Consider the following 26,485-nt stretch of genomic DNA (forward strand, 5'->3'; position numbering starts at 1 on the left):
ATTGCATGCAGTGTCGAAGTTTTATTTTTATTTGGTTCCCTATTTTTCCCATTGTGGTTTTGAGGGGACACATTTCGCCAAGTTTATGTTCATGGTCTCAATGTGAGGGGACTAGAAAAACCCTACGACAAGCATATCGGGGTTCAATATCCCTTTATCTTGGGTTTATGCTTATAAGTCTTTGTTTTACGTCTTTTTTATCGTATCTACAATCCTTTGGTCCCACAGACACGTTTTAGCCCGTTATCGTTGCAGTTTTCTATTTTTTTGATGAGCTCTACAAACGCAAGAACGCGAATGATGGAAATCGATGAACTAATAAGAATTATGAGTCGATTGAGAATCGCTATTTGGTTTGTATGGCTCGGAGACACTCTCAATGACTGGTTTGAATGGCAATGACATGTTTGAAATGTCAGCGGGAAGACTAGAATGCCCGGTTGGCGTTCTTGTCTTGTAAGTACTTGTGATTTGAATCGGGATACTATCAGTAGAGCCGTAACTGATAGGGTAACTGTCATCAGTACCGTAACTGATAGGGATAGGATGATTGGGCTCGATCTTCATATCAACACGTTTTCCGTATCGTGCCTCGTAGGTTCTCTTTGAAGCTCTTAACCAGCGTTGACGGTGAGTCACTTCTTGTTGTATAGAACTCACCGTCTGTTGAGCATGGCCGCCTTGGAAACGAATGACACGGTAGATATTGGAAGCCGCATCGACCTCACGTCGTTAGGCCGCGATCTCGACCGTTTGACCTTGGCAGCCGAGCCAAGTGATGCCTTTGCCCCAAAAGACGACGTTGCTCCGCCGCCATCAGTCCCACTACCGGCACCATCTTCACAGCTTGTTCGGGAAATAAAGGAATCGGGCTGGTCTATTTTTCGTCCGCTGGCTGATTTAGGCTACTTTACGTGGCGACCGAGTTCCCGTCGACACAAATCGTTGCGGGACGTTTCGGCGGAAGAGGTACGCCAGCAGGTGGATCTGCAAGCTCTACCGGATCGCTTAGTGGATGTATACCGTTTACCACTGCCTGTACCATTTTTGACCGACAACAACAGCAAATGCACGTACGTGAACAAGTATCCACTAGGGCAGTTTGACGTCGCAGGTTTATATGCGGCCGCTAGACGTGGTCTACGATTCCACCATGAAAAAATCGATTTCTGTTTGGGAGGGTCGACTTTAAATATGTTGGCAACCCGTGATGACAGCAGTCCTTATTTTGCCTGCATGATCGCCGGTACGAAGACGATTCTGGTCTCGAAACAGAAAGAATACGTCCGGAATCTAGCCGACGTTGGTTTCCAGTTTGAGCGATTGGTGACGGGACGTGCGATGAATGATTGGAATGTCACTACAGTCGTCAATGGTAACGCTAGCGTGGCGTCGCACAATCTAGAATGCCTTGAACATTTGCACGTGATGCAGGTGGGATCGTACCGTGTTCTTTTTCGTGCGGAAACAGATGCGGTGGATGAGGAGAACAACCCCGTGGAAATAAAAGCGTCTCATCCAAGATATTGGAAGAAAGCGACAATGCTGCAAATGCTGAGTAGCGGCAGTACTACGCTTTGCCGCGGAGTCAAGGGACGTGGCAGTTTGTCTAGCGTCAACACACAATCGCTGGTCCAAGTCTCCGCCAAGGCTTTGGGAGATCGAAGCAGTGGTACCCGAGAGGCACTAGAACGCCTCATTCTGGAAGGTATGGCGGCGTTGCGCGAACAACTACAGTGTGCTGGCAAAGTCTATAAAATAGTATTTCCCTTGGCGTCGGTCGGCGGCCGCAACAGCCATGGTGGTCTTCCCGGAAAGCTCAGGCTGATTCCGGCTATTGGACGCCGCGCAATCGTTTTGCCGAGTGACAAGGTACTACGTGAGCTCTTAGCTGTACCGACGTTGCTTACAAAGCCTTAACTATTTGTTTCACCGTCCGTCCTTTACGTTTTTCCTTGAAATACCTTAGACTCTCACCATTATTGGACTCCATCTTCTTTCCCTCCACAAGGAATGGATAGTGAATGTTAGGAACCCGGGACGAGCGACCCTCACTGTCAGACTAATAAAAGTATGTTATGCCTAGAACAATCGTTGGCCTGGTAGTGCCCAACAAGATGCTCTTTTCCAATCGGTGATTACCAACCAGAAGTGGGAAAAGAGCTCCCGCAGTATTTCTTAGAGTAGTTATCCTTTACATGTTACTAGAACCAACGAGTGGCTTCCATAGTTGCACAGACAAAGGAAAGTAGAGACGGATGACACACGCACCGTCTGCGTCATCTGGTGACATGCCGAAGTGTATCGTGTGCTACACACACAATTCTAACAAGACAATGGTGTGCCTGCTGGACCTACCCTAACCTATCCCACCTTTTTCAGGACAGGGACATGCCAGGGTTGCGTCACCGCGACGGCATTGTTGTGCGCGCACGGCTCGCTCGCGCATGTCCTTTCTAGCTAGAAGCCACGGGATGACGGTGACCGTTTTTTCCTTACATTACCAAAAAGCTCACTCTAGTAGTAGCTAGCTGTATCCACGGTATCCATATCCGGTAGGTTTCGCCATTTGACGTTTCCGAGCCAGACTTTCACAAGTCTTCCCGTTGCGAGTCTTGACTCTCTCCTGCTCTCTCTCTCTTGGAGAAAATTGCACTCGTGTGTACATTGGTGTGTGTCGAATTGCCATGGTAGATTTAGACAAGAAGACGAAGAAGAACAACGGCAGCGTGAAGACGGTAACCAACGGCCAGACCAATGCGCCGTCATCGTCGTCGAACATGAACGATGCGAGTCGTCCCCCCGTTACGGAAGCTACCGTAGATAGCACGGTGCGCAGTGTTTCGCGTTTGATCCAAGCCTTAATCTTCGCGGCTGTCCTTCAAGTACTCTACCGAGCGCTCGTGGAAGCCTACACGATTCGATTGCACGCCATTAACGAATACGGACGCGTCATTCACGAGTTTGATCCTTACTTGTAAGTCCTCCGTATCGACAAGCCTGTTATAGTGGCAGTTATCCTGACGCGTACCCCGCAACTCACTGTACCCTTCCCTTTTCTGCTTGTAATATCTACTGTACTGTCGGTGCTGGTATCACCGTCTACCTTTGCTAACGTCGTTCGATCGTTGGCTGTCGGTTTTAATTATCTTCTCGATCCGTACCGGACAGCAACTACCGCGCTACGGAGTACCTGTACGAGCACGGATGGCAAGCCTTCTGCACCTGGTTCGACTACCTTGTCTGGTATCCTTTGGGTCGTCCCGTTGGTACCACAATCTACCCCGGTATGCAGGTCACCGCCGTCGCTTTGAAGAACTATGTACTCACCGATATGTCCATCAACGACATTTGCTGCTTCATCCCCGCCTGGTTCGGGGTCACAGCGACAATGGCGGTCTTTGCGTTGTCTTTCGAGTGCACCCGATCCACCGCACGCTACGAGTCCATCTTTAGTACCATCCCTTTGGTCAAGGATATCTACCAGCTTTTGTTCAAACCGGTGCTGGAGTTTGTCTGGAACGGCATTTTGGTCAAGATTACCGGGGGTGACTGGGGATTGGGTCGCGTGCACCGCAAGCCAACGGCACCGGCAGGCTCCTTTCGGACTCCCTGGATGTGTGCCACGGCGGCGGCTTGGATTATGAGCATTGTACCGGCACATCTCTTGCGCTCCATTGGTGGCGGTTACGACAACGAAAGCATCGCCATGACGGCCATGGTTCTGACGTTTGCCGTCTGGACGCGGGCCTTACGAGATACTCCGGAAACGAACGGATCCGGCTGGTTACCCGGGACCATGCTGTGGGGTGCTTTGACCGGGGTAGCCTATTTTTACATGGTGGCAGCGTGGGGTGGCTACGTTTTTGTCCTGAACGTGATCGGCGTGCACGCGTCGGTGTTGGTGCTGCTCGGACGCTATTCAACCAAACTGCATCGGGCCTACTCCTGCTTTTACGTGGTCGGTACCGCGCTGGCGATTCAGGTACCCGTTGTGGGATGGACGCCCCTCAAGAGCCTGGAGCAAATGGGACCACTCGCGGCCTTTTTGGGAATGCAACTCTTGGAAGTCTGTGCCGTCATTCAGCGCAAGAACCCGGGCATGTCCCAGAAAAAAATCTGGAAGCTGCGGATGCAGGTCTTTGGTGGCGCTGGATTGATTGGCGCGGCCCTTGTTTTTCTGCTCTTGCCAAACGGCTACTTTGGTCCGTTCAGCTCCCGGGTACGTGGACTCTTTGTGAAGCACACCAAGACTGGCAATCCGCTGGTCGATTCCGTTGCGGAACATCAAGCCGCCTCTCCGGAAGCGTATTTTCAATATCTACACAAGGTGTGCTACCTAGCTCCCGTTGGACTGCTCATGGTTTGTTTGTTTTCCTTCAACGACTCGAGCTCGTTTTTGCTCGTGTACGGTGTGGCGGCGTACTTCTTTTCTCACAAGATGGTCCGGCTTATCTTGCTGACGGCGCCGATTGCATCCGTTACGGCTGGCATTGCTTTGGGTAAATTTGTCTCGTGGGCCGTGGATGCCATTGCGCTGGATCAATCTCTGGATTTGTGGGCCTTTTTGCTGGGCAACTCGACTACCGAAGCATCCACAAACGGAACTGCCGTCGCGTCCAAGGCCAAGCCAAAAAAAGGCAAGCGGAATACTAACGGAGATGGAGAAGACGATGTTGTAGCAGCGGGCCAACCCCTCTATATGCGCATCGTTCGTTTGGCTATCTTTGGCGCAGTCGCTTTCCAGTCCATCCCCGAGTTCAAAAGCTTTTGGCAAATTTCCCACGAAGTTGCGGTACAAGTCTCGCACCCGACAATTATACAAAAAGCACAGCGTAGGGATACTGGAGAAACAATCTTTATCGACGACTACCGTCAGGCATATTTGTGGCTCAAGAACAATACTCCGGAAGACGCCCGCATTATGGCTTGGTGGGATTACGGGTACCAGATAACCGGCATCGGGAATCGCACCACTATTGCCGACGGAAACACTTGGAACCACGAGCACATTGCCCTCTTGGGACGGACGTTAACGGCCCCAGAAAAGGAAGGTCACCGCATTGCTCGCCATCTCGCTGATTATGTTCTCGTTTGGGCCGGCGGCGGTGGCGACGACGTGGCGAAGTCTCCACACTTGCGACGCATTGCCAATTCGGTGTACCGTGGCTTGTGCCGAGAGCCGACTTGCCGAGACTTTGGCTTTCAAGTAAGTGCCGTGATTTGTTGTCCGTTTACCATCTTTGGTTTGGGCTAATAATTGTATTACTTTTCGTGTAGAGTAAGGGAAACCCGACCGCTGATATGCGAAAGAGTCTCTTGTACAAGCTGCACAGTCACAATTTGGTCCCTGATGTGCAGGCCGACCGAAATCGATTCCGTGAAGTTTTCACCAGTACATACGGAAAGGTTCGAATTTACAAAATCTTGAGTGTTTCCAAGGAGAGCAAAGATTGGGTTGCGAATCCGGAAAATCGAGTTTGTGATGCCCCAGGTAGCTGGATGTGCCGGGGGCAGTACCCACCGGCTCTCAAGAAAGTGTTGAGTGAAAAGAAAGATTTCAAGCAGTTGGAAGACTTCAATGCGAAGAGCGACCATGACGATTCGGACTATCAACGTGAGTACATGGAAAATGTCATGCACAAGAAGCAAGTCCCGCGTCCAAGAGACTCTAAGAGTGGGCAGGAACCAAAAGAACCAAAGGAGCAGCCCTCAGCGAGGCACGAAGTAGTTAAACTTTCCGATGAAAAGATTGAGGCCCTGAACCAAAATTGGGAGAACAACGAGCGCACCACACTTATGTGGGAATTGATATCAGAAAATCGCTTGAATGATATGGTGCAACTATTGTACGAATCCCCTGAATTGGTGCACCTCCGCAGTGCCGATGGGCGTGGACCTATGTTCTGGGCTCACGAGTATGGCAGATCGCAATTCCTTCAAGTCTTTCGACAGCTAGGCGTTCGAGAAGACCGAAAGGATGCTGTTGGAAAAACGGCTCTCGACATGGCGTAGGTCCAACCAGTTATATGACTACACATGGTTAAGAGCTTTACTAAAATTAGCCACCGATTTTGCATTCGTCACGAAGAAATAGTTTCCACTTCTCGGCAAACCTGACTTTTTAGCGAGGCGCATGTATCGTTGCTTCTGGCGAGCTGCACCGAAAGGTTCTCGACAAAGATAGTCTTTGTCGAGATTGTGCTTGAGTCGCTAACAATTATACCCCAAGCACTATTTACCATAAGGGGCAAACAATGAAAGGTTTTTCGAATCACAGAAGTTTTGGAGAATTTGTTGTAAAATCGATTTTAAAGCGAACGAAGCAAAATTTAATCTAGCCTCCCTGTTGCAAATCCAATGGGGTTTTTCCGCTGCCGTCACGATCCGTATAAGGAACTCCTGCCTTCATGAGAAGCTTGGTTACATCCTCGTTGCGCTTCTCAAAAGCCCACCACATAGGTCCTCTCCCATCCTCTGACCTCACATATGCTTTATGCGGCTCCGCTTCGAGCCATGCCTTTAATTCCTCAACGGCGTTTGAATTGATTAAGTTCCACATGCGTGTTGTGTCGTCGGTGTTTTCCCAAGTGTTATATATATCGTCAACCGAGACATGTTTCTTCTCCTGTACTTCGGCGTCGACCTGTTCTTTGTTGCGTTCAATTTCTTTGGCCATGGCCTTTCTCCGGGCGCTGTCCGGGTCCTTCAGATCTTCGAAATACCGACGCGTGTATTCTTCATCCCGATCGCCCCGGTTGAAATCTTCTAATTGTGAAAAGTCTTTTTTGCCTTCCAGAACTCGACTCAATCCCGGTGGGTACTGACCGCGACAAAACCATGAACCAGGAGCGTCACAGATACGATTGGATGGATCGGCAACCCATTCCTTGGATTCCTGCGAGACTCCGAGGATCTTGAAGATCCGCACCTTGCCGTACTTGGACCGGAAAACTTCCTGGAACTTGTCCGCGGGTGCATTGGCTTCCGGCTTGATTTGATGGCCGTGAAGATTGAACAAAAAGCTGCGCTTCATCATGGCCGACGGGGTTCCCTCGCGATCCACAAAGCCAAAGGCCCGACAGGTAGGATCGTCGGGACAGTGATCACGATAAACCGAGTTGGCGATGCGAGCCAAATGCGGAGATTTGGCCAAGTCGTCACCGCCACCGCCGGTCCACAACAGAACGTAATCGGCCCAATGACGAGCAATCTCGTATCCCTCCTCGACACCGGTCGTCAACGCTTTTCCGAGTAGCGCAATGTGCTCATGATTCCACGTATTTCCATCCGCGATGCTTGTCCGATTCGCAATACCGGCAATCTGGTAACCATAGTCCCACCACGCCATGATGCGGGAGTCTTCCGGAGTGTTGTCTTTCAACCACCAATAGGCTTCACGGTAATCGTCAATCATGACTAGTTGACCATCACGGAGGCGCGCTCGCATAATGATGGTCGGGTTGGAAAGGTCTTGACTCAGCCGCCAACTGTAATTATTAAAGCTTCCACCCAGAAAGTATCCGATGAGCAAAAGGACAAGCGCCACGCTTCGACGGACAAGGATGCCTTCCGTAGTATTCAAAGCTAATCTGGCTGTTTCTTGAATGGCGGCTAATCCTTCAAACGAAGAAAAGCTTTCCGAAGTATACTTATCGGATTTGCCGACAGTTTTGGGAATCTTTTTCTTTTTCTCCTTGGTTGCTTTCATAGTGACCTTGCCGTCCTTCTTGGTTGTTTTAGTCACCACGGCGGGTGACTCACCTTTATTGGCCTCATCATCATCCACGATGTCCCACCACTGGTGCAGGCACCAGGTAAAGAGACGACCAGCGGTAATACCACCAAGAATCGACCCAATGGGCGCCGTCAGTAGAATGAGACGAACCATTTTGTGGGAAAAGAAATAGGCTGCCGTCGCCCAAACGATCAGAAAGGAACTGGCGTCGCTCAAGTTGAAAAACACGAGTATGTAACCCACGGGTGCCAGGGAACAAACGTGATGCAAGTATTGAAAATAGGCCCGCGACGAAGCGGCCTGGTGTTCAGCGACAGAATCCACCAGCGGATTGCCCGTCTTGGTATGCGCAACGAACAATCCACGAACCCGCGATGACAAGGGACCAAAGTATCCCTTGGGGGCTAGAAAAAAGGCAGCAAACATGACAAGCGCCCCAGCGATGGCACACATTTGTACACGCAGTTTCCACGCCTGTGCCCGGGTCAAATTTTGCCGTTTCCGGAGGACTTCACAAACATACAAAAGCTGGTATCCCAAAAAGACGGCACCCGGTCCGAGTTGCTCGAGTGACTTGAGTGGTGCCCATCCCACCACCGGAATTTGAACGGCCAAGGCGGTACCGATACTGTAAAACAACGTGTACGCGACGTAGGTCTGGGTAGAAAAGCGTCCGGCGAGGACGAGAAAGGCCGCGTGTACGCCAATTAGGTTGAGAACAAAGACGTAGCCTCCCCAGGCGGCGACCATGTAAAAGTAAGCTAACCCCGTGGCGACGCTCCATGCGACGTAGGTTTGTGCGTGGGCACTACCGGAAGTACTGCGCAGGGAGCGTACCCAGCAATAAAAGGTGAGTACCATGGCAAATACGGCGATGCTTTCGTTGTCGTATCCACCGCCCATGGAGCGCATCAAATGGGCAGGAACGATGGCCATCATGGCCATGGCGAAAATCGAGCAGCCAATAGCGGGAGACCAGAATCCCAAGAGTAGGGGTGTCGAGCCGCTGCGATCGACGTCGGTACCTTGGTACGTCCTCTTTTGACCCTTGTAAATGTCCCAAATGAATCCGAGCAGGGAGGAATGGGTATTGTGGGGAATAGAAACTTCGTAGGCGATGGAGCCGGTAACAAACGAGGCCATCACGCCGAACCAAACGGGTATGTAACAACAAATGTCGTTCAAACTCATAACACTATCCAGCAAGTACCGCTTAATAGCGACGGCGGTAAACTGCATACCGGGATAAATGGTGGTACCAACGGGACGTCCCAATGGATACCAACTCATGTAATCGAACCATTGGAAAAAGTCCTTGATGCCGTTGTAGTACAAATATTCCGTCGCGCGGTAATTGAACTGTTCGACCACAAAAACGCAAAGAAGCAGTAGAAGAGAGTGAGCTATGCGGTGCCATTCATGATTAGCGTCACCGTAACAAAGCCGGTCGGTAATAGCGCTTGGACAGTCCGTCGCGCCATGTCTGGAGCGCAACTCGAGGCCCATTGACCCGTACGTACCCAGGGGTCAAATTCGTGAATGACGAGGCCAAAATCGTCAATGGCACCCATACGGATGCGATACGCCGTGTGCAGGATCACATACACGGCGTAAGCCGTCCCTCCGAGCAAAACCCACGACAAAAGGTCGGACGAGGGTTCCGGCGGACGCGTGGAGGAAATCGTCGACGGGGACATCCTGTGCGGACAGTGTAACCCCAGTATGACCAACACTGACAAGCCCAATTAATCCTCACAATCGCTACAAGCAAACAAGCAGGTATCGATCGAGAGAAAGAGATATCGATCGAGAGAAAAGCGTGACCAACGACGAAGGCAATACGGATGCGAAGAGGAGGGATCACTATCGACTACGACTCTCTTCTCAATGACGAAGCGTACGCGATTCGGCAGCAATGGAAAAACGGCACAACGGTCCAAATCCAAACCCAGGATCTGGAAAGGAAGGCCGGACAGACTGCGTGTGGCCAATGACCCTCGCAAAATGTCCCATTGCCGTGACTAATAGACAGGAAACACTGTATACGTGACGCTATCCTTTCGAAGTATTCGTATTCTAGCACCACTAATCGTGAGAAAATCTTTTTCTCTGGTTTACTTCGAAACTAACGTTGCGTTCATGCATTGGCAAGCTCCCACTGCTAAAGAAAGGAATTGGTACAGATGCAAGTAGACGTACACGGACACGTAGACAAAAAAACAAAGTCTACCGTAGCTTACTGGTTTCACAGTCAATGCCGTAAAGAATGGTTGCTCTCATTGTCGGTATCCTGATTGTGTCCTTCTTCCCTAATTTCTCTTACTTGGTCCCCATTTTCCACGTGTTTCCGACTCTCTTCTGAATCGTCATCGTCGGCCGTTACGTGTCGGACAAAGGCCGGTAGACTGGGATCGTATACGGAGCAGCAAAACGCATTGTCCGTATCGGTGCATTCGGTGGCCACGCGGCGATAGTCCGTGTCGTGCCGTTCGCGTTCTCCGATCGTACAAACCGCACGCAGCATTACCCACCGGTCATCCCCGTTCTCTTCCGTAACGTATCGGTACAATGCGCTCGAGTAGCGTTCGAAAAAGTCCACCTCGTCCATGGACAAATCCGATGGAAGATTGGAGAGCCAATGTAGCATTTTAGGAGGCAATCGGGTGCTGGGCAGTGGTGTCACTTGTACACCAGAGTCCCCCGTCTTTGCCGCAACCTTGGCTGCTTTCCTGTCTTGTAAAGGCAGGTACACTAGTCCCGGGTGCATCCGACTCTGGCCCACGTACTGGACAATCGTGCCTTGAATACCCCGCGTCAAGGAGGCCTCCGCTGTCATGTTCCAAGACACGTACGCATCGTGGTGACCGGAATACAACAAACACCACGTTAACAGAGCATCCTGCGCGTACCATGGCGACGCATCGTAACGATCGCGAAAGCCTTCTCCACACATCCCATCGGCCTTGGTTATCGGCAGCTGTGTATTGAAGTCATCGTGTTCCCAGGCGGTCAAGGTCAGCTTTTGTTGCAGTCGGGACGGATTCGTAGCGAACCGTCGCAAGGCGGCAACGTGCCGCACGGCTTGACGTGCGTCGCGATTGGAGCTTTTCGCAATGGCGTAGTTTTGGAAAAAACGCGGCAAACTTTGGTCCAAGTGAATACTACGAGGATAGATCGTCATGATACGTCGACTCGGTAACGGAGCTCTTCGGGAGAGAAATTTCCACAAGAGTTCCGGGGCAAAGTAGAGCAGGGCTAACAGCCCAACCACGACGACCAGCAGTATCGTTTTGAGATACGTCAGCAGCAAATCCGCGAGTGATGACTCGTAGTGGGAAGCCAGAGCTCCCATTTGACGTCGCTCCCGGCGGCTCTCGGCGCGAAGTTCTCGCAACACGCGGGCTTGCTTCGTTTCTGGCAACGGCGTCTGCGGGGCATGGGCATTGGGCGAGTTTGCGGATAAAGATCCCGTGGTCGGTCGTTGTCGCAGCGTTTCTTGGGAACGATCCATTTTTAGCTATGTCACTAGAATTATGCTGATGGTTGCAGTACTAGCCGAGTCTTTCAGTAGAAAGACGACATTCCTTCTAGAGACTGCTCTCCTCCCAACGTCGGGTTGTTTGTTCTTAGATTTAACAGCGGAGCGGCAGTCGACGTGACATCTAACATGCGTTGGGGTTTCTCACTTTTCGCGAGATTCGCGAGATTCTCTGTGCAATCGATCGATATACCTAGCCTGGAAGCTCTTTACAATAGGTGGATGTACTATAGCGGGAAAATTGGCATATATAGCAAGTTGCTACCGCAGCCACAACGACGCGGGTTTTACAATCAGTATGGTAAAAATCGATCAGGAAAAAGAGTCTCCCGTAAATGAAAAGTTTTTCCTATCGGGAGATACGTTGGAGCCGGATTGAAAGTATTTTAACTGTAAACTTGGCCGTGAAGGGAAGGCGAATTTTCGTTTTTCTCCGCGCCTGAATATGTGCTGTAGAAATCACCTGAAAAACTATACGACGAGCCAGGCTAACGTCTGCTAGTATGCATGTGAAGATTGGTTTTGCACGCAATGCGAAAAGCAGCGCATCTAATGATTTAACTAGGACTGGCGGTGACCAACAATCGTAGCATACGCTTTTCTCATGGCAACGTGAAGAAGAACTTACGACCGGGTTTGCCCTCACTTCTTCGTATGGGGTCCACACCTTCTGTCGGAACAGCTGAGGGCACGTCACTCGGTACATCGCTCGGCGCTTCAGAATCGAACGTGGAAAGAAGGGTACTTGGAGCGTCGGAATCAAGCATGGAAAGAATGGTGCTTGGAATGTTACTTTCAACAGCGGAAAGAATGATACTCGGAGCACCCGAAATAGACGGAGCGCGTACGGCGCTTGGGGTAGCGGACGTCCATGACGAACTCGGAACGTCGGACAAAGTCGCAGAAGGCACGTTGCCTGGACTTGATGGCGAAGGACTGGAGCTGGGCATGTCGCCTGGCACAGTGACCGGCAAGCTGTTTGGCTGAGCGACGGGTGCCAACGACGGGTAATCGGAGCGGTCACGGCCCTTGTCGGATTTAGATCCCTTGCCTTTCGTTTTTGATGAGCTGGGTACGTCGGTGGCCACCTCGATGTTCTCATCAGGAGTGAGCTCGTCAGTCTTTCCTTTTGTTCGCCGAAGCGTGTGCAGTCGTCCTCCTTGACGGCTATCGTTGGCACTGATATCGACAGCATTCGCGAGGACAAGGAACCCCAAGAGCTGTAGTGAAATATGGACTCGCATTGCAAAAAAATTGAGAGAAGTTGCCGTTGGGTGCTAAAGGTGATGTAGAAAATGAAACCAAAACTTTGTGAACGCAGTATATTCTCTTCTGATCTTTTGATAGGGGGCGAACGATTCGACTTACGCTCGTGAGTCTTAATGTCCCAGAAGTTAGCTGTACCAGAATTGCAGAATTGCAGACGTGTTAAGGGTGGGAGTGGGCCTTAAAACGTCGAGTCCAATGATAAATTCGTCGAGCACAGGTCCCGTGTCATGTTTATACACGTCTCAACCGTTGCCGAAAACTTGATATAAAAGACCAGAAGTACAGTCTATATTTGACAAGTATTTCTTAGAGCGATTCCTTTCACGTTAGTTGTGTATCGTTATATCGAGGAACGCGTGCTCGAGCTCACAGTCACTGTCAAAAAGATACCGTTTCGCCCGACCGACCGTCCATCCCATCGACCGTCCGTCCATCCTACCAATGTTCAACGGTTTGGTTGTTTGCGTTCGGTTTCGCTACCGATCGAAAACGCCGTTTTAGGGGCGAGAAGGATCCAAACAGATGTTGACTTTCGTTCGTTGTGGTTGTTCTTCTTACAGTTAACCTTTATATTCGTCTCGTTACGTCTCCCCTGTCATAATTCCATAAGGACGTACTCAACAGAGAGTAAACGAGTCTCGTTTGCGCTTGGCTGTGAATAGATTCCTTTTCTTTGTGATCCCGATTGTCTCGTAGTTCCATCCAATCTGTCATGGCGCCTTCCAGAATAGCGCGGCTCCACTTCTGCGCTCGCGCGGTGCTCTCCCTATTGGCGCTGGGAACGGTCTTCGCCTGGGTTCCCACAGGATCGGGGGTACATCATCGCTGCCGAAACGGCAAAACGCCGATACTAGGCATGTCGGCCGGAAAGAACGACGGTGACGCGTCGCCGTCTTCCAAAGTACGTTTCCTCGGCAAGGGCGAACGAGCCATTGTACGTCCAGGCGTCGTCCTACTGGCACCCACCAACGAATACCACCACTACTACCGGCAAGCAGCTATATTTGTGCACGCCATGGGAGAAGACGACGATGACGTGTACGTGATTCGGGGTGTGATTCTGGATCAGCCCACTCCGTTTACTTTGGGTGAAATGATGGAACACAATCCAGCGCTGCAAAAGACTCCGCTGAAAGACAACTTGCTCTTTCGAGGAGGAGATAAAGGTGGCGATCAGGTGGTGTTGCTTCACAATCATGAGGAGATCGGGCAGTCATCGATTGGTGTATCGGGGGTGTTCCAGGGAGGCTTTGATCAAGCCATGGCGGCCTGCGAAAAGGGTCATCGGCAAACCAGCGACTTTAAACTTTTCTTTAATTACTGCGAATTCACAGAACTCGAGATGGAAGACCTGTTGGCATCGGACGAAGACGGAGACGCCTGGATATCGGTGGAAGTTGACTCCGATTTCGTATTGAATGATGGGTGGGAACGCGGCGATGCTTGGTCTCGACTACGGAATGCGGTACAACAACAGCTTAAGCTTTGAATCCGGTGACGACCATTAACTTGTAAAAATGCAAAATATCTAGTGTTTCATGCAAGAATTATACCACATACAAATCGGAACCAATTCAGTGGGGCAATGTCCCATTTTCGCTGCACAGAACTTTCCCTTGTATGGAAACAACGCGTTATTCGGCCGTGCACCCGCAGCAACGAGCCTGCACAAAGCCGACCTGCGTTTCGCTCAATCGGTTCCGGAATCCTCCCGAGGATCGGTTGTCATCGCGTCGTTCGCCGCTCGTCCAGTCTCGCCTTCATTGTTGCCTGATGACGTCACACCTTTGGATTCCACTGGCGGCGTCGACAAAGACACTTCTTCGTCGCCGTCGCGTGGCGACTTGGTCTTTTTAATGGATGGAGTAGTCGGCAGCGGCAGTCCTCGTTTCCGGGCCGTCTGGACGTAGGACTTGTAGTAGCAACGAATGCGATCGCGAATGGCAACAAAGGTGAAGGCTTGCGGATCAAACTGGTAGTTGTGTTGGGCAGCCAAATGGAGCAACTGATTGGTCAACCAGTTGTTGTACGTCTTTTGTTCCGCAGTGTAGTTCTTACTGGAATGTTCCAAATACTCGTCGCGATGCGAGATCAAGAATCGTTCCAGCTGTTGTCCCGAGAAAGAGGTAACATAAGCAAGCGCATGGTGTGAGCAGTGTACCTTCGCACTCGAGTAAACTGAACGAACGGTATGTTATTGCGGCGAAACGTACCTCTGGATAATGTTTCCACGAAAACTTTTTGCGCAGAACCGTTTTCTCTTCCAGGGTTGGTTGTTGCACGTATGTGTAGGGTGCGGCCGTCGAGGACTGGTACGGGGGTGGTGGCGCGTCTCGCTCCGGACCTGGTCGCTCGTAAAGTCCGCCGTGCGCGGTGGGGGGACCCCGCGGGGGGTAGAATGGAGCGTGTGACGGCGGACCTTCGTATCCCCATTGGGGTGGTGGACCACCATACGAGGGAGGGTACGAACCACTGCGAGCGTAGTAGTGCTGTGGCGGCGAACTCGGTCCGTAGTCCGGACCATCGTAGTAGTAGCGTGGTGGCGCTCCGCGACTGTAGTCCCCACTGTCGTGGCTATCAAAAGAGGTACGCTCCACCATGACGGGACGTCCCGTGTCCCATTCCGTAGGACCGACTCGAGCGTGCGGAAGGTAGGAAGGCGGTGGATACGGATGAGGGGGCAACGATCCCCGGGTTTGTGGTGGTGGATAGGCCGGTCCCCGGTGATGATGGTACTGTGGAGCGTCATCGTAGGGAGAGTAGTTTCCGGTGGGCGTAATGGGCTTGGGACCGTACGTGTACGCTGGCTGTCGGGGAACGTAGGTCGACGGATCGGACTTGGGCGTAGCGGTCGCCACGGGGACTTCCTGACTGCGGCGCTGTAAAGGGGATGTAGGGGAAGCTTCCTTTACTTCTTCTTCGTCCTCGTCGTCTTCCATGGTGGAACTCACCTTGGCGAGCAGCGCCAGGGGATCCGCATCCTTTTTCTTGGTACGGCTACTGACACGATTGGTAGAGGCACTGGTCGCACAACCGGTATCTCCCGCTTTGGGAGGCGACTTGTGCGGAGGATTGGTGTTGGCACGCACGTGTCGTTCCGTGGCTACCGGAGGTCTCCAACCGGAACGCGAAAGCGGCGGAGCAAAGTCGTGAGGTCGGGGTGGACGCACCGGCACGTGAGGGTAGGCGGCCCTCCGGGACGGTGCGCCGTACGTGGCGGCAGAGGATCCCCGGTACGCCGCAGGTCCCCCAGCGTAGGATTCGTAGGGTTCTCCTCCTCCTCCTCCGTGAGACCATCCGCTGGGACGGGGTGGACCCCGGGATGCGTGTGGATGTGTTGTTGTTGTTGTTGTTGTGGATAGTAGTAGTGATGGTCCGGAGGCGGACCTCTCGGCTGGTACGGCGAGGGTGTCGCGTACGTAGGGGGAGGACCTTCGCGACGTTCGTACGGTGAGTCGTATACGGGGGGTCGGGCAGGGTGTACCGCCGGAGGATGCGACCAATGTTCCCGATTGGTGGATGTCGCCATTGTTCACGACAGGAAAGAAGAATTCCTTTTCTACCCCCTAGCGTGAGTACAACGGAGAAGCTCCCGAGCTCGAGACGAATCAGAGAGAAAAACCCCCAAAAGACTCTTTGGCTCCCAAGACAACGTGTTGTTGTTACTAGTTTGGAGTTTGGTAGGTTGCGCCTCACCTATTCTACGACCTACAATGGCAGAGTACTTGTTACCTTTTGAATCAACTGGAACCCAATCTTGAAGTTGTTGTTGTGTTGTTGTCGTTGTTGGCACCGGTAGGTACTATTATACAAAGAACCAGAGACCGCAGTGTGTGTGTGTGTGTGTTTGCGGGAGGGAGGGCGACTCTTTTTGGCTCGCGCGGCGGGTGCCGTGTCGAACTTCGGTGACTGGTCGAGAGAGAGGTACCGAGGGACGCCAGCCTGGAAGGAGTGCGCACTCTACGTTCCTGGACCGGTACCGAGAAAACCTCTCGGAAAGACTCCGGAGTCCAATCTCCCTGCCATCGTGACGGGGGCATAGTCGTAAGTACACGAGTCTTGTCGGAACGCGAAATGTTATACTCCTATACAAGTATGTTCTTGCAAATACTTCGTTCCAACGTCTAAACGAGCTATAAATAACTAAATCGCGCTGCTCCTGTATAGGGTGTTCAATTCCGACTGGTTAGGGCGGGTGTGTCGGCAAGTGCCGTTCGAAATGCCACAGAAAGCCGAGAGGTTAGTACTCAAGTAGTAGTACTAGCTAGTAGTAGCCCACCGAAACTTCCAACCGTAAGATTCGTCGATCCCGGTGGGAGTCGCGAAAGGCAATCGTTCCAAGGGAACCCGCAAAACGGGCCCTTTCGAATTCTTGAATACACGAACGCACGCGCAAGCCGGTTGAGTAGTACTGTACGGCGCCGCCACTAGAGACATTCCACCGTATGCGAACGGGACCCGATGAAATTGGAACCCAAACCATGGGTCGGGAAGCGCGCCTCCCCTTCGCATAGCCAAATCGCTCGGCCGAGAATGTCTCCCGAGCGAGTGATTTTCGGTCTTGCCGACCACCGAGGTCAAGAATCCATCCACTCGTACGTCGTGCGTCAGCGAACCGGCAGATCGCCATCACGAACAAGTGTCGAGATACAATAACCATCTGCTGTTGTATCCCAGGATGCAGTCAACACAACAACCTCTGGACCCAACCGAGTTGGTGAATTCCGTCTGCTACCTTATAGTGTCTCTGGACCCAACCGAGTTGGTGAATTCCGTCTGCTCCTTACAGTGTACCACAAAAAATTCCGAAGGAGTGTAGGATGAAAGCGGTGGTGTTGCTAGCAGCGTTCGCAGCCGTTGTGAATGCCTTTTCGGTCGCGCCGGGGAGTTCTGTCGGATCTCGACACTCGAGGTTCTTGCACCAATCCTCGATGGCACCTTGGTGGCCAACCTCCTCCTCCTCTTCGATCCGCTTACACTTGTCCACGACGGAACCAGAAACTGCTGTGGAAACGAGCGAAACTCGTTTAGTTGGTGACGACGCGGCCTACTTTTCACTCGAAGAGCAAAGCTTGAATAAGTGGCTCCAGTTTACACTCGCTACGGGGACCGTTTTGGCGGCAGTGGCCTGGGCGTGGTTCCTTCCCGGAGGTCTGCACGGTGGAGATTTGTTTCTGCAATCTGTCCAAGCCACCACGGGAACGACTGATCCTGCCGTCACCGTCTTTTCGATGTTGACGGTGTTTGCCGTGGCGCACTCCGGATTGGCCAGTCTCCGAACCTATGCCGAGCCTGTGGTCGGTGCCAGGGCCTGGCGAGTCTTGTTTGCCGTAGTTTCCTTGCCTTTGGCCCTTTCCTGTATCTCGTACTTTGTCAACCATTCCCACGAAGGAATCCAACTTTGGGATTTGACCCATGTGCCCGGAATGCACACTCTGCTCTGGGTCACCAACTTTATCAGTTTCTTGTTCCTGTATCCATCGACCTTTAACCTGTTGGAGATTGCTGCAATCGAAAGACCACAGCTTCATTTATGGGAAACCGGCATCACTCGAATCACACGTCATCCGCAAGCTGTTGGTCAGGTCATGTGGTGCGCCGCACACTCTCTTTGGTTGGGAACATCCACGGCATTGGCCGCATCGGTCATGTTGATTGGCCACCACGCCTTTTCGGTGTATCACGGGGATCGCCGGTTGCAAACTCGACACGGCGAAGCCTTTGACTACGTCAAGAGTAAAACTTCGGTAGTTCCGTTCCAAGCAATATGGGAAGGTCGACAAACGCTGCCTCCGGACTACTACAAAGAATTCTTGCGTGGGCCTTACTTCTTGGTTGTTGGTGGGACAGTGGCGGCGTATTTTGCGCATCCTTGGATGCAAGCCGGTGCAGCCTTGTTGCATTGGTAAATTTGCGGCATTCGGAAGCGTTTGTGGACCATCCGAATACAGTTCGCAAACCCAATTCTCTGGATACATCCGAGAAGAAACGAACAGTTGCTGGAGTTTGTACAAACCTGGGTACAAACCTAGTGTGATGCTGCCACGAATAATGTGAGAGAAGTTCTAGCTAGCTAGCGTAAGGTAAGGTAAGAATCACACCTTGTTCTGGACAAAACGTTTAAGGTTAAAAGACTATGAAATTTTAATTTCCAGAAGCAAGTATTTTACTGTTAATGCATATGTCGAGAATAAAAATATACGTGAGGAGTGACGTGTCAAGATGATATCTTCTATTCGTGTGACCAGGTACAACTTTCGACAACTACTGAGAGTGACGTCCCACACACTCGGATGCAATGAATCGTGGTTCCAGGGGCTAGCTAACGGGTACCAGGTTCAAACGCAAAAAACAGCTTCGGAACGAATATTCTCGACTCTACTGTTACGCAGGCGAGACCAAAGACTAAAATCACCACCAGGCCAGCAATTACTTGACGATGGGAGTCTTTACGGTCTACTTGGACAGGATCGCCAATCTTCGAGACAGCGATACGCTTGGAAAGTCTGATCCATACGTCAAGTTTGAGCTAGAACAAGACAATTTCGTCTTCGATAAGGGATTTGGCAAGCAAATTTCTTCCAAAAAGAAGAACGATCTTAATCCTGAGTACGGCGAAACGTTCACATTCAAAGGTGTTCCGTCCATGAATAATATCGTGCTACACGTCAAGGTTATGGACGACGATATCGGTTTTGATGACGAAATTGGATCAGCGAAAATATCTATGGAAAAGCTTGGGTTGACGAAAGTACCAAAGGAGATCGAGAGGGTAATTGACCACAAAAAGGGTGGAGGCTGGTTTTCGAGAAAAGCCAAGATTTATCTGAAGGTCTCCTTTGACGAGGGTGGCGAGTAAAAGAGTGGGTTGCGTGGACACACAGACGTCCAGCAATACGTCTTTCGGTTTTCGATGAATACATTGTCTATGTGACAGCTAACTTTTTAGAATTGAGGAATGCTCAGCGTCTTTCGTAGTGTCTTTGAATAGGGAAGAAATTCAGTGCGTCGCTCTTACCGTCGGCAAATGCAGAATTCGCTATTCTTGCTCTCTGCTCGATCAAAGAGGTTGTTATAAAAAGACGGCTACAGGTGACGGTCCGGAGCCATCACAATTTGATAAATATCTCAACTAGGCTGCCGCTGCTGTATGCTTTTCGATGCTACTGTCAGTGATTCCGACAAAAAATTCGGATTCTTCTGCCATTCTTTTGATAACACGGGTGAGACTCGCATGCGTCGAGTGCGCTTCCAAAAGGCTCCCTCGGGAAAAAAGAAGCACGCCGATAGTATTGAGATGCATAGCGGCAGCAATCGTCTGCTGAGTGTATCGCAGATGGTCTTCGGGTGAGGCGCGAATCTGATTTTGTAAAATAAAATGTCCCACCCGGAGAACTTTTGCTGCCCGGGTGAGTGCTTTGTTGGAAGTGCCCTTGTCCACTTGCATACGCGCAAGGCAAATCTGAGAAAATCCCATATTTTGCAGCAAAATTGCGGCGGTGAGTTCAACATCTTTTTCATCATGAACTCCGTGGAGTCCCCAGTCGATACTGGTTTCTATGCAGACACAAATACCGACTGATGTTGCCCGGGTTTGATTCAGCAAAAGCTTCATGGCTGATGATTTCCATTCGTTGCTAGGTATGACAACAATAGGTAGTTCACTTTGGGTGGAAACTCCTTTTTTGTTTGAATTAGAAAGGCGCTGTGATGCAAGTCGAAGTCTGTCTTCAGACTCAAACATCGCAGCGCGAGGCGTTGCTAGATCGGAAACGTCAGAATCAACAGAATGCCGGAATGATAGCTGAATGGCAGAAATCGCATCTTTGAATGCCGTACAGGCTCCTGAAAAGTCATGTTTCTCGAGAAGACGAACACCAATATTATTCAAAGCGATGGCGACGCTGTACGCGTGCCGATGAGTGTCGGAGCTGTGGGTGCTCATGGCCTCAAGGGAGATTTATCACAATAAATGAGCGTGAAAGAAGTGTCAACAGTAGCAGATAACGAGGAGGAAGCGAGAAAGAATCAACGAGAATTGATTGTGAAACGATTATCGTCGGCCAAAAACTACTTCCAGTGGTGAATTTCGAAAAATGCATGCTATTTGAGAGGGGAGACATTCATTTCTGTACCGTTTTTTGCGAGAGAGATGGTCGGTCATTTACTGTCAGAAAGTCCACCGATAAAAAGCTACAGACGTGGTGGACAACGAAAAGACGTAAACCAGATGCCAAAAGATAAGTGTTTAACACTTTACCAGAAATCTGTTATCATTTGTTCGGACACCATTTGTTTTACTTGTTTTACCTCCGATGTCAGTTTTATAGCGCTGACAAAGCGGAAAAGTTGATAATTGACTAATATAATAAAACCGGTCTTCCAGGGGTGGCCAGATTGCATTTTGTCCAACCCTAGTCGAGTAACGAACAGTTCCAACGCTGTCCTGCGAACCTATAAACCGTTGTAAATGGACAAGTTCGTCCGAAATAAAAGACATCCGGTATTGCAATGTCTTTTATGGACTACCTGCCAGATCATTCACGGAAACGCGAGAGCTCGTATGTTTCTGATAATCTGTTTGCCGGCAGTGGACCAAGTCGAATTCGAATTTCCGCCTGTGCATATGTCTTTCGATACAGATCAAAACCGGGTCCGTAGCAAACTGTAAACGCACAAGTTAGGAGAAATGCGACGTTTTGTCCAGTTTAACGTCCTCGATTTAGCGGCGATACGTGTAAGGCCGTCGACCTTCGGCCAAAAGAGTAACTGCGACTATATGAAGGTGGCTACTAGCTTTGAAGGTAGATCCATGGTCTTGTGGTTCATCGACAGCAAAACTCTGTTTCATGGTGGCTGTCATCAAAAGTCAGTAAATCCAAAGCAGACATATATTGGCTAGTGTGCTTTCTGGCCATCCCCTATTCACTCACACTTGTTTTTGATTGCCTGTGACAATGGCAGAGAGTAACATATGTTTGCACAATTCAGGGAAAGGCCTCAAAAAATTGAGTGCGGCACTTGCATGCACCATCGAGCGCAGGCATGTCCGAGGTGACCGAACTTGAAATCGGGGACGAGGTGTTGCAGAATAACGGCGGGTTTTCCTTGACTTGTGACGTGCCAAGTTCACCTTTCGGAGACTCCGACGTGTCTTCCGTAGAAGGGAACGAAGAAACGGCAGTGATGGAAGTTGAATACATTCGTACCACAAAAGTAGAGCAATCATTCGGCAGTAAGGCTATTATTTCTCTTGGAAAACAAGCCACGGTCGGTGCTAGCGATGTATTTGTCGGCTCAAGCCACCCTTTTCATCACACATCCGAATCGGCTTCGCCGCAAGCAATCAGCGTTAATACATTCAAACACCTTGAAGAGAATGCAACGAGCACGACGAATTCCGTAGCGGGAAAACATATAGGAAAGCGGTCGGATCACCAACCGCAGAAACAGCCGAGATCGTCTTTTGCTTTACTTGAAGAACGTTCAGCGGGTACGGCCTTGAGGCCGAAGACCGCCTCCTTAGATCAGGATGGGCGTTCAACGCCGCGGGCTGCGCTCATGCACAGTCTACTACTGAGTACTTCAGTTCCGCCAATATCTTCGGTGGATCCGGTTTGTAGATCGTCAAAGGAGTCCCGACAAGGGCAGCGTTACATCCCAGTCGAAACGACCTTCTACGTGGACACCGTTTTGAATCGAAATGAAATGGAGTTACTTTGGCTAGGAGAAGAGAGCATGTGTTGCCTGTATAGAACCGAGTTCGACTTTGACTTCGTATGGGAGTATGCTTCCGAATCGCTGAGGATGGAACTTAGAAAGTTCAGCCCGGACTCATCGGAAAACCAAAAAATTATGCAAATTGTGCGCACGGAAGACATCATCATTGGCAAACGATTTACGGTACGTGAAGCTTCTATAAATTGGCGTTATTTAAATATGCACTAGCTCCTGATGATTATTTCTCCAATATTGCTAGATTTTGAGAGAACAGGTCCGCCTCGCGCTCGGAAAGGGTTTTCGGCGTCCTATGATGAAATCGGTTATTGCCGATCTCCGGTTGCAGCAGAGAGATTCGAAACTCAAGGTCTTTCCGCCTTTGAAGCCGGGGGTGTGAGACTGGAAGGCAGATTGGAATGAATTGCTGCTATGTAATTTCTTTAAATTTTTACAAGCGGCAGTTGTTTTTATCCTGCGACGTCAAAAGGTCTTCTTTGTTTGCGAAACGCAAAGGCTGCTAGGACCGCCAAAACTTTTTACACGACAATCCTTGATGTGATTTCAATTGAAAGAGCACACGAGATTGTGGCTGCTGACCAAGGTCGCCCATACATTCGACTGCTTCGACAATTGTCGCCATTCAACTTTGCAGAGAATTGCTGTACTAATGTAAATGAAACGTTTAAGATTGTATTCTACCGCAAAGAGAGACAGCCTACAATCAGAGGTTGTATTTGTTGAAGGTTAAGATATTGAATGTGCTTACATATCGTCGTCATCCTCGTCGCCAATATCACCATACCGCCACATACCAACTCGAGACTTGCGAGCCACTTCCTGGGCCACGTTGAGTGCCGCCGCCAACTCGACCAATGACGAAGGATCGATCATACGACTCGAGATGCTCGTCACAGTTTCTGGCTTGGCCACGCGAGCTAGCCCCTCCACCACCAGACTTGCGTTGATAGTTTCTTCGTCGGAACCAGCTTCCGTCGCGATGGATAGAGCCGCTTTGCCTGACTCGTCCGGAGCGAAAATCCGGGCCGTCAAGTTGCGACCCCAGCATTTGCTTTGCAACAGTCGAGCCGCATCCATACCCTCATCGCTGTCCAATGGTCGCGTGTTGGTGAGAGCTAGGACTGCCTCCTTGGCCACCGGTGGAATACGATCTGTCCCAAGGTTCATATCGAGAGGGCGCAGATGCGTTGCCACCGGGACCGTCGCCACATTTCCGTGATCCAAAAACAATACCGCCATCTTGCCAGGCCCTTTGCGTTCGATAACTTTGGCACGGTACCATGCCTTTCCGCTGCCGTCGTTAAACAAGGCGGCAACCACTTTGCCAATTTTAGCGTCACACGGAGCGCCGCCCGTGCCGTGGCTTTTGGTGAAAACCTTCATCGATTCCTCCACAACCTTGGCTGTTTCATCATCCACCACGTGATAAAAGAAGTGATTCCCGCTGCGAATCTCGCTTAACCGAATCGTGGCGACCGTTTCCTTGGCTTTGACTGCTGTTTTGGCAACCTTAATTTCGGGTTGCTCTTGGACAATCGACCATAGACCGACCTTACTTTCCTGTGCTGCTGATTGCGCGTCAACGAGCGATCGTGGTGCCTCTCCATAGTCAATCTTGCGTTGGTCGACCGTGGCCAAGCCGGCACCAACCAACTCGATGGCGTAATCACGACGTTGTCCACCTTGTCCGACCATCATGTCCCCCGTGATAATTCCACTGTTGGTGACACCGTTGCACACAATTTCTACGTGACGCTGTAGGACGTGAAGTCGCGCGTGGCGCTTCGACTCGTCGCCGAAAGGCTCGGCTGCCTTGTTCACCTTACCACCCGGACTCGGCGATGGTTGCGGACACCGTATCGAGTTTGGCGCGAAGCGTATGTAACAATTTTCCGAAGGAATGTACAGCTTGAACAATGCGCCGTTGAAGACGTAGTCCACGATGGCTTTGGTGTGGCCCGAGCGCATGAGGGAACCGGAATACGATTTGGCCTTTCGTGGATCGGTCAAATCATTGATGGTGGCACTCTTGTACTCCTTTTCCGAGTGCGTATTCTTCTTTGCCGCCTTGGCAGTGGCCTCGGCCGCCCGCAATTCATCATACCGTGCCGAGGTTTCGTCGTCATCCCGGTGACGCTGTGTCACAGCCAGTCCCTCCTGAATAAGCACCTCGGCCACGTCCTCGTACTTGGGTGTGGAGAGGGTCGCAAAGGGCCGCGTTTCGTTGACACCGGGTTGCAGTGGAATGTCGCGTTCGTAGTGGACTTGGGCTTTCACGGCCCGACCGACAGTCAAGACGCGCAAACGCTCCTTGCACTCGACGGCGTAGGGTTCGTCGGGCCGTCCAGCGCGTTCGTTCCCGACCCGCGGGGCGCGCATCGACGCCAACGAGACCTTGTACAAGACGGCTTCACTGTCGTAGGCCTTGCCGTCGGGGAGTATGAGGACGGTGTCGCCGGACACGACTTCGACCACGGTTCCGGAGACTTGCGACGCCGTCTGCAGCGTGGGTGGAGCGTAATTGCGCCAGACGTTCAAGGCGGTGCGTTTGGCCGTGTTTTCCGCGACGCGGAGCGCCGGAACATCGCCGACCGCGAGGAGGCGGACACTCCAGTCCGCCATGCGGGCCAAGCCGTTCTTGAGCAATTCGACGGCGATATTGCCGACAGGATGATGGACGACTCCGACGGCGGAGGATCCGACCTTATCGGTGCCGACGAGAGACACGTCGAGTTCGCGTTGGAGCAGTCTGGTCTGCGTGAATTCCCGGGCTTGCACGGCGAAGGGTTCGTTCGGAGTGGGTGGATCGGACTTGGCGCTCCCGAGCCGGGGACACGTGACTCCCGCCAACAAGAGGGTAAAGGAAGTGTACTGGAACTCGGGCAACTGTGCATCCGTCACGTGCAGACGCAGCCGGGATCCGTCAAAGACGTATTCAATGACGCAACGAATCCGTTTGTGGGTACAGTGCTTTTGCACGGCTTCCACGAACTGGAGCGTCGCGAAGTCTTCGTTGGCGACGCGGAGGGTCCGTACGAGGGGTAGGGGATCCGTGGCGTGCAGACCCACCCGTGCCGACTTGGCTTCCGCGTAGGCTTTCCCGAGCTGCAGCTCGTATTCCTTGGCGGCCGCGACTTCCGGTGCATCGTCGGGAGACGGCGCGGTGGGTACGACGGCCGGAGCCTCCGTGTCGTTGCCGGTGGCGTACTTGAGCGATTTGGGCGTCGCGTGTCCCGCACGCACGCATTCCACGGCTACGTGTACGGGAGGATCCGTGGGAGCGGTGGCGGGCAAAAAGATCCAGCCGTAGACGCGATCACCGGCACTGTTCGGCTGCTTGCGAGTCTCGAAGCGGACCACTTTGCCCACCAGCTGTTGACGGAGCCATTCGCGGGCGGGAAAGGCGCCCGGCTCGTCGGTAGGATTGACCTTGCTCGCCATTCTCTACGGAACAAGTGAGCGAACGAACGAACGAAAAAGTGAGTGGGAGAAGAAACACAGAGCACGAGTGCAACGGCGAGTATACGGGAGTATTCCAACACGCGTTCAATCGGTGTAGGTATGTATCTGTATGTGAATACCAACTGTGGGTGATAATGATGTTTGTCGATATCGAGACGGCCTACGTACCGGAGCCGAAAGGCCTTCGAGGGTAAAGAGTACTTCGGGACAGGGCAGATTGGGTTGCGGAGGCTTACCCAAAAGTACCACGGTATCCCCCGAAGTGACGGACTTGACCTTGGCGACGCCTTGTTTGGGTAGTACGAGAGCGGGCTTGGTGGTGCTGGGCGCAAGCGCCGTTTGGCTGGGCAGACTCGTTTCCGTCATGGGTTGAAGCAGTAGCAGTTAGTTGATGGGTGAACGAAAATAGAAGTAGGAAGAACCTGGGCTGGAATCAGTAACTCTAGGTGTCGGAGAGAGAAAGTATCCGATCGATTGTGGTCTCGGTGCAAGCTTTTTTTGGCGTGTGTATCGAGTTATTAGCTGTTCAGTGTTAGCAGGGAACAAACAAACAAACAGAAACGGTCCCAAAATATCCGAGCCGGACGAGAAGATCGCAATCGCCCACGAGAAAAATCAACCGTCCATTTTCGACGGCCGACTGTCTGTCTGCCTTCCCGACAGGGACCATGTGTCGTGGAAGGTGAACGATCCGTCCCGATGGATCGTCATCTCTTTGGCCTTTCCATATGTGCGGTCAT

At 51.4% G+C, this 26,485-nt stretch overlaps 10 protein-coding genes across 10 annotated transcripts; 6 read left to right on the top strand and 4 right to left on the bottom strand.

Annotated features, from left to right (window-relative positions):
* Positions 1-637: 637 nt before the first annotated feature.
* On the top strand, positions 638-1,937 carry PHATRDRAFT_50431 (predicted protein). The gene has a single exon (XM_002185330.1). The coding sequence runs from the start codon at positions 673-675 to the stop codon at positions 1,918-1,920; it is 1,248 nt and encodes a 415-aa protein (XP_002185366.1). The 5' UTR covers positions 638-672; the 3' UTR covers positions 1,921-1,937.
* A 677-nt stretch (positions 1,938-2,614) lies between these two features.
* Positions 2,615-6,086, top strand: PHATRDRAFT_55197 (oligosaccharyl transferase). Its single transcript, XM_002185331.1, has 5 exons — positions 2,615-2,977; positions 3,172-3,444; positions 3,649-4,522; positions 4,646-5,209; positions 5,281-6,086. The coding sequence occupies exons 1-5, from the start codon at positions 2,688-2,690 to the stop codon at positions 6,013-6,015; spliced, it is 2,736 nt and encodes a 911-aa protein (XP_002185367.1). The 5' UTR covers positions 2,615-2,687; the 3' UTR covers positions 6,016-6,086.
* Positions 6,087-6,296: 210 nt separating this feature from the next.
* Positions 6,297-9,592, bottom strand: PHATRDRAFT_55198 (STT3 subunit-like protein). Its single transcript, XM_002185384.1, has 4 exons — positions 9,259-9,592; positions 8,874-9,097; positions 7,828-8,744; positions 6,297-7,704 (listed from the first exon to the last, which is right to left on the bottom strand). Exons 1-4 carry the CDS (start codon positions 9,433-9,435, stop codon positions 6,338-6,340), a joined length of 2,685 nt encoding a protein of 894 aa, XP_002185420.1. The 5' UTR covers positions 9,436-9,592; the 3' UTR covers positions 6,297-6,337.
* A 2,070-nt stretch (positions 9,593-11,662) lies between these two features.
* On the bottom strand, positions 11,663-12,520 carry PHATRDRAFT_41393 (predicted protein; the record flags this gene model as incomplete). The annotated part of the gene is made up of 2 exons (XM_002185385.1): positions 11,663-11,715; positions 11,905-12,520. 2 exons carry the CDS (start codon positions 12,518-12,520, stop codon positions 11,663-11,665), a joined length of 669 nt encoding a protein of 222 aa, XP_002185421.1.
* A 598-nt stretch (positions 12,521-13,118) lies between these two features.
* PHATRDRAFT_50434 (predicted protein) lies at positions 13,119-14,076 on the top strand. Its single transcript, XM_002185332.1, has one exon. It carries the CDS (start codon positions 13,258-13,260, stop codon positions 14,032-14,034), a length of 777 nt encoding a protein of 258 aa, XP_002185368.1. The 5' UTR covers positions 13,119-13,257; the 3' UTR covers positions 14,035-14,076.
* A 159-nt stretch (positions 14,077-14,235) lies between these two features.
* PHATRDRAFT_50435 (predicted protein) lies at positions 14,236-16,366 on the bottom strand (the record flags this gene model as incomplete). Its single annotated transcript, XM_002185386.1, has 3 exons — positions 15,995-16,366; positions 14,759-15,845; positions 14,236-14,652 (listed from the first exon to the last, which is right to left on the bottom strand). Exons 1-3 carry the CDS (start codon positions 16,072-16,074, stop codon positions 14,236-14,238), a joined length of 1,584 nt encoding a protein of 527 aa, XP_002185422.1. The 5' UTR covers positions 16,075-16,366.
* Positions 16,367-17,758: 1,392 nt separating this feature from the next.
* On the top strand, positions 17,759-18,454 carry PHATRDRAFT_16955 (predicted protein; the record flags this gene model as incomplete). The annotated part of the gene is made up of 1 exon (XM_002185333.1): positions 17,759-18,454. A coding segment is annotated over one exon (696 nt), but the record flags the coding sequence as incomplete, so codon positions are not given.
* A 463-nt stretch (positions 18,455-18,917) lies between these two features.
* Positions 18,918-20,571, top strand: PHATRDRAFT_50437 (predicted protein). The gene has a single exon (XM_002185334.1). The coding sequence runs from the start codon at positions 18,985-18,987 to the stop codon at positions 19,402-19,404; it is 420 nt and encodes a 139-aa protein (XP_002185370.1). The 5' UTR covers positions 18,918-18,984; the 3' UTR covers positions 19,405-20,571.
* Positions 20,572-21,206: 635 nt separating this feature from the next.
* PHATRDRAFT_50439 (predicted protein) lies at positions 21,207-22,957 on the top strand. Its single transcript, XM_002185335.1, has 3 exons — positions 21,207-21,413; positions 21,510-22,448; positions 22,525-22,957. Exons 2-3 carry the CDS (start codon positions 21,591-21,593, stop codon positions 22,660-22,662), a joined length of 996 nt encoding a protein of 331 aa, XP_002185371.1. The 5' UTR covers positions 21,207-21,413; positions 21,510-21,590; the 3' UTR covers positions 22,663-22,957.
* A 70-nt stretch (positions 22,958-23,027) lies between these two features.
* PHATRDRAFT_50440 (predicted protein) lies at positions 23,028-26,251 on the bottom strand (the record flags this gene model as incomplete). Its single annotated transcript, XM_002185387.1, has 2 exons — positions 25,914-26,251; positions 23,028-25,727 (listed from the first exon to the last, which is right to left on the bottom strand). Exons 1-2 carry the CDS (start codon positions 26,109-26,111, stop codon positions 23,028-23,030), a joined length of 2,898 nt encoding a protein of 965 aa, XP_002185423.1. The 5' UTR covers positions 26,112-26,251.
* Positions 26,252-26,485: the final 234 nt, after the last annotated feature.

Source organism: Phaeodactylum tricornutum, chromosome 30 (assembly GCF_000150955.2).
Source record: "Phaeodactylum tricornutum CCAP 1055/1 chromosome 30, whole genome shotgun sequence".
Taxonomy (NCBI): domain Eukaryota; phylum Bacillariophyta; class Bacillariophyceae; order Surirellales; family Neidiaceae; genus Phaeodactylum; species Phaeodactylum tricornutum.

What these genes read in the sequence shown, in the direction of transcription:
- PHATRDRAFT_55197 (XM_002185331.1), top strand. Translation starts at nt 2,688, where the DNA reads ATGGTAGATTTAGACAAGAAGACGAAGAAGAACAACGGCAGCGTGAAG. An exon ending in CGATCCACCGCACGCTACGA is followed by an intron (nt 3,445 to 3,648) that starts GTCCATCTTTAG and finishes TTGGATTATGAG; the next exon opens with CATTGTACCGGCACATCTCT. An exon ending in GTAAATTTGTCTCGTGGGCC is followed by an intron (nt 4,523 to 4,645) that starts GTGGATGCCATT and finishes AAAAAAGGCAAG; the next exon opens with CGGAATACTAACGGAGATGG.
- PHATRDRAFT_50437 (XM_002185334.1), top strand. Translation starts at nt 18,985, where the DNA reads ATGGGAGTCTTTACGGTCTACTTGGACAGGATCGCCAATCTTCGAGAC.
- PHATRDRAFT_50434 (XM_002185332.1), top strand. Translation starts at nt 13,258, where the DNA reads ATGGCGCCTTCCAGAATAGCGCGGCTCCACTTCTGCGCTCGCGCGGTG.
- PHATRDRAFT_55198 (XM_002185384.1), bottom strand. Translation starts at nt 9,435, where the DNA reads ATGTCCCCGTCGACGATTTCCTCCACGCGTCCGCCGGAACCCTCGTCC. An exon ending in TGGTTCGGCGTGATGGCCTC is followed by an intron (nt 8,745 to 8,873) that starts GTTTGTTACCGG and finishes CGTCGATCGCAG; the next exon opens with CGGCTCGACACCCCTACTCT. An exon ending in TGGTGGTATTACCGCTGGTC is followed by an intron (nt 7,705 to 7,827) that starts GTCTCTTTACCT and finishes TCACTATGAAAG; the next exon opens with CAACCAAGGAGAAAAAGAAA.
- PHATRDRAFT_50431 (XM_002185330.1), top strand. Translation starts at nt 673, where the DNA reads ATGGCCGCCTTGGAAACGAATGACACGGTAGATATTGGAAGCCGCATC.
- PHATRDRAFT_50439 (XM_002185335.1), top strand. Translation starts at nt 21,591, where the DNA reads ATGTCCGAGGTGACCGAACTTGAAATCGGGGACGAGGTGTTGCAGAAT. An exon ending in TCATTGGCAAACGATTTACG is followed by an intron (nt 22,449 to 22,524) that starts GTACGTGAAGCT and finishes CAATATTGCTAG; the next exon opens with ATTTTGAGAGAACAGGTCCG.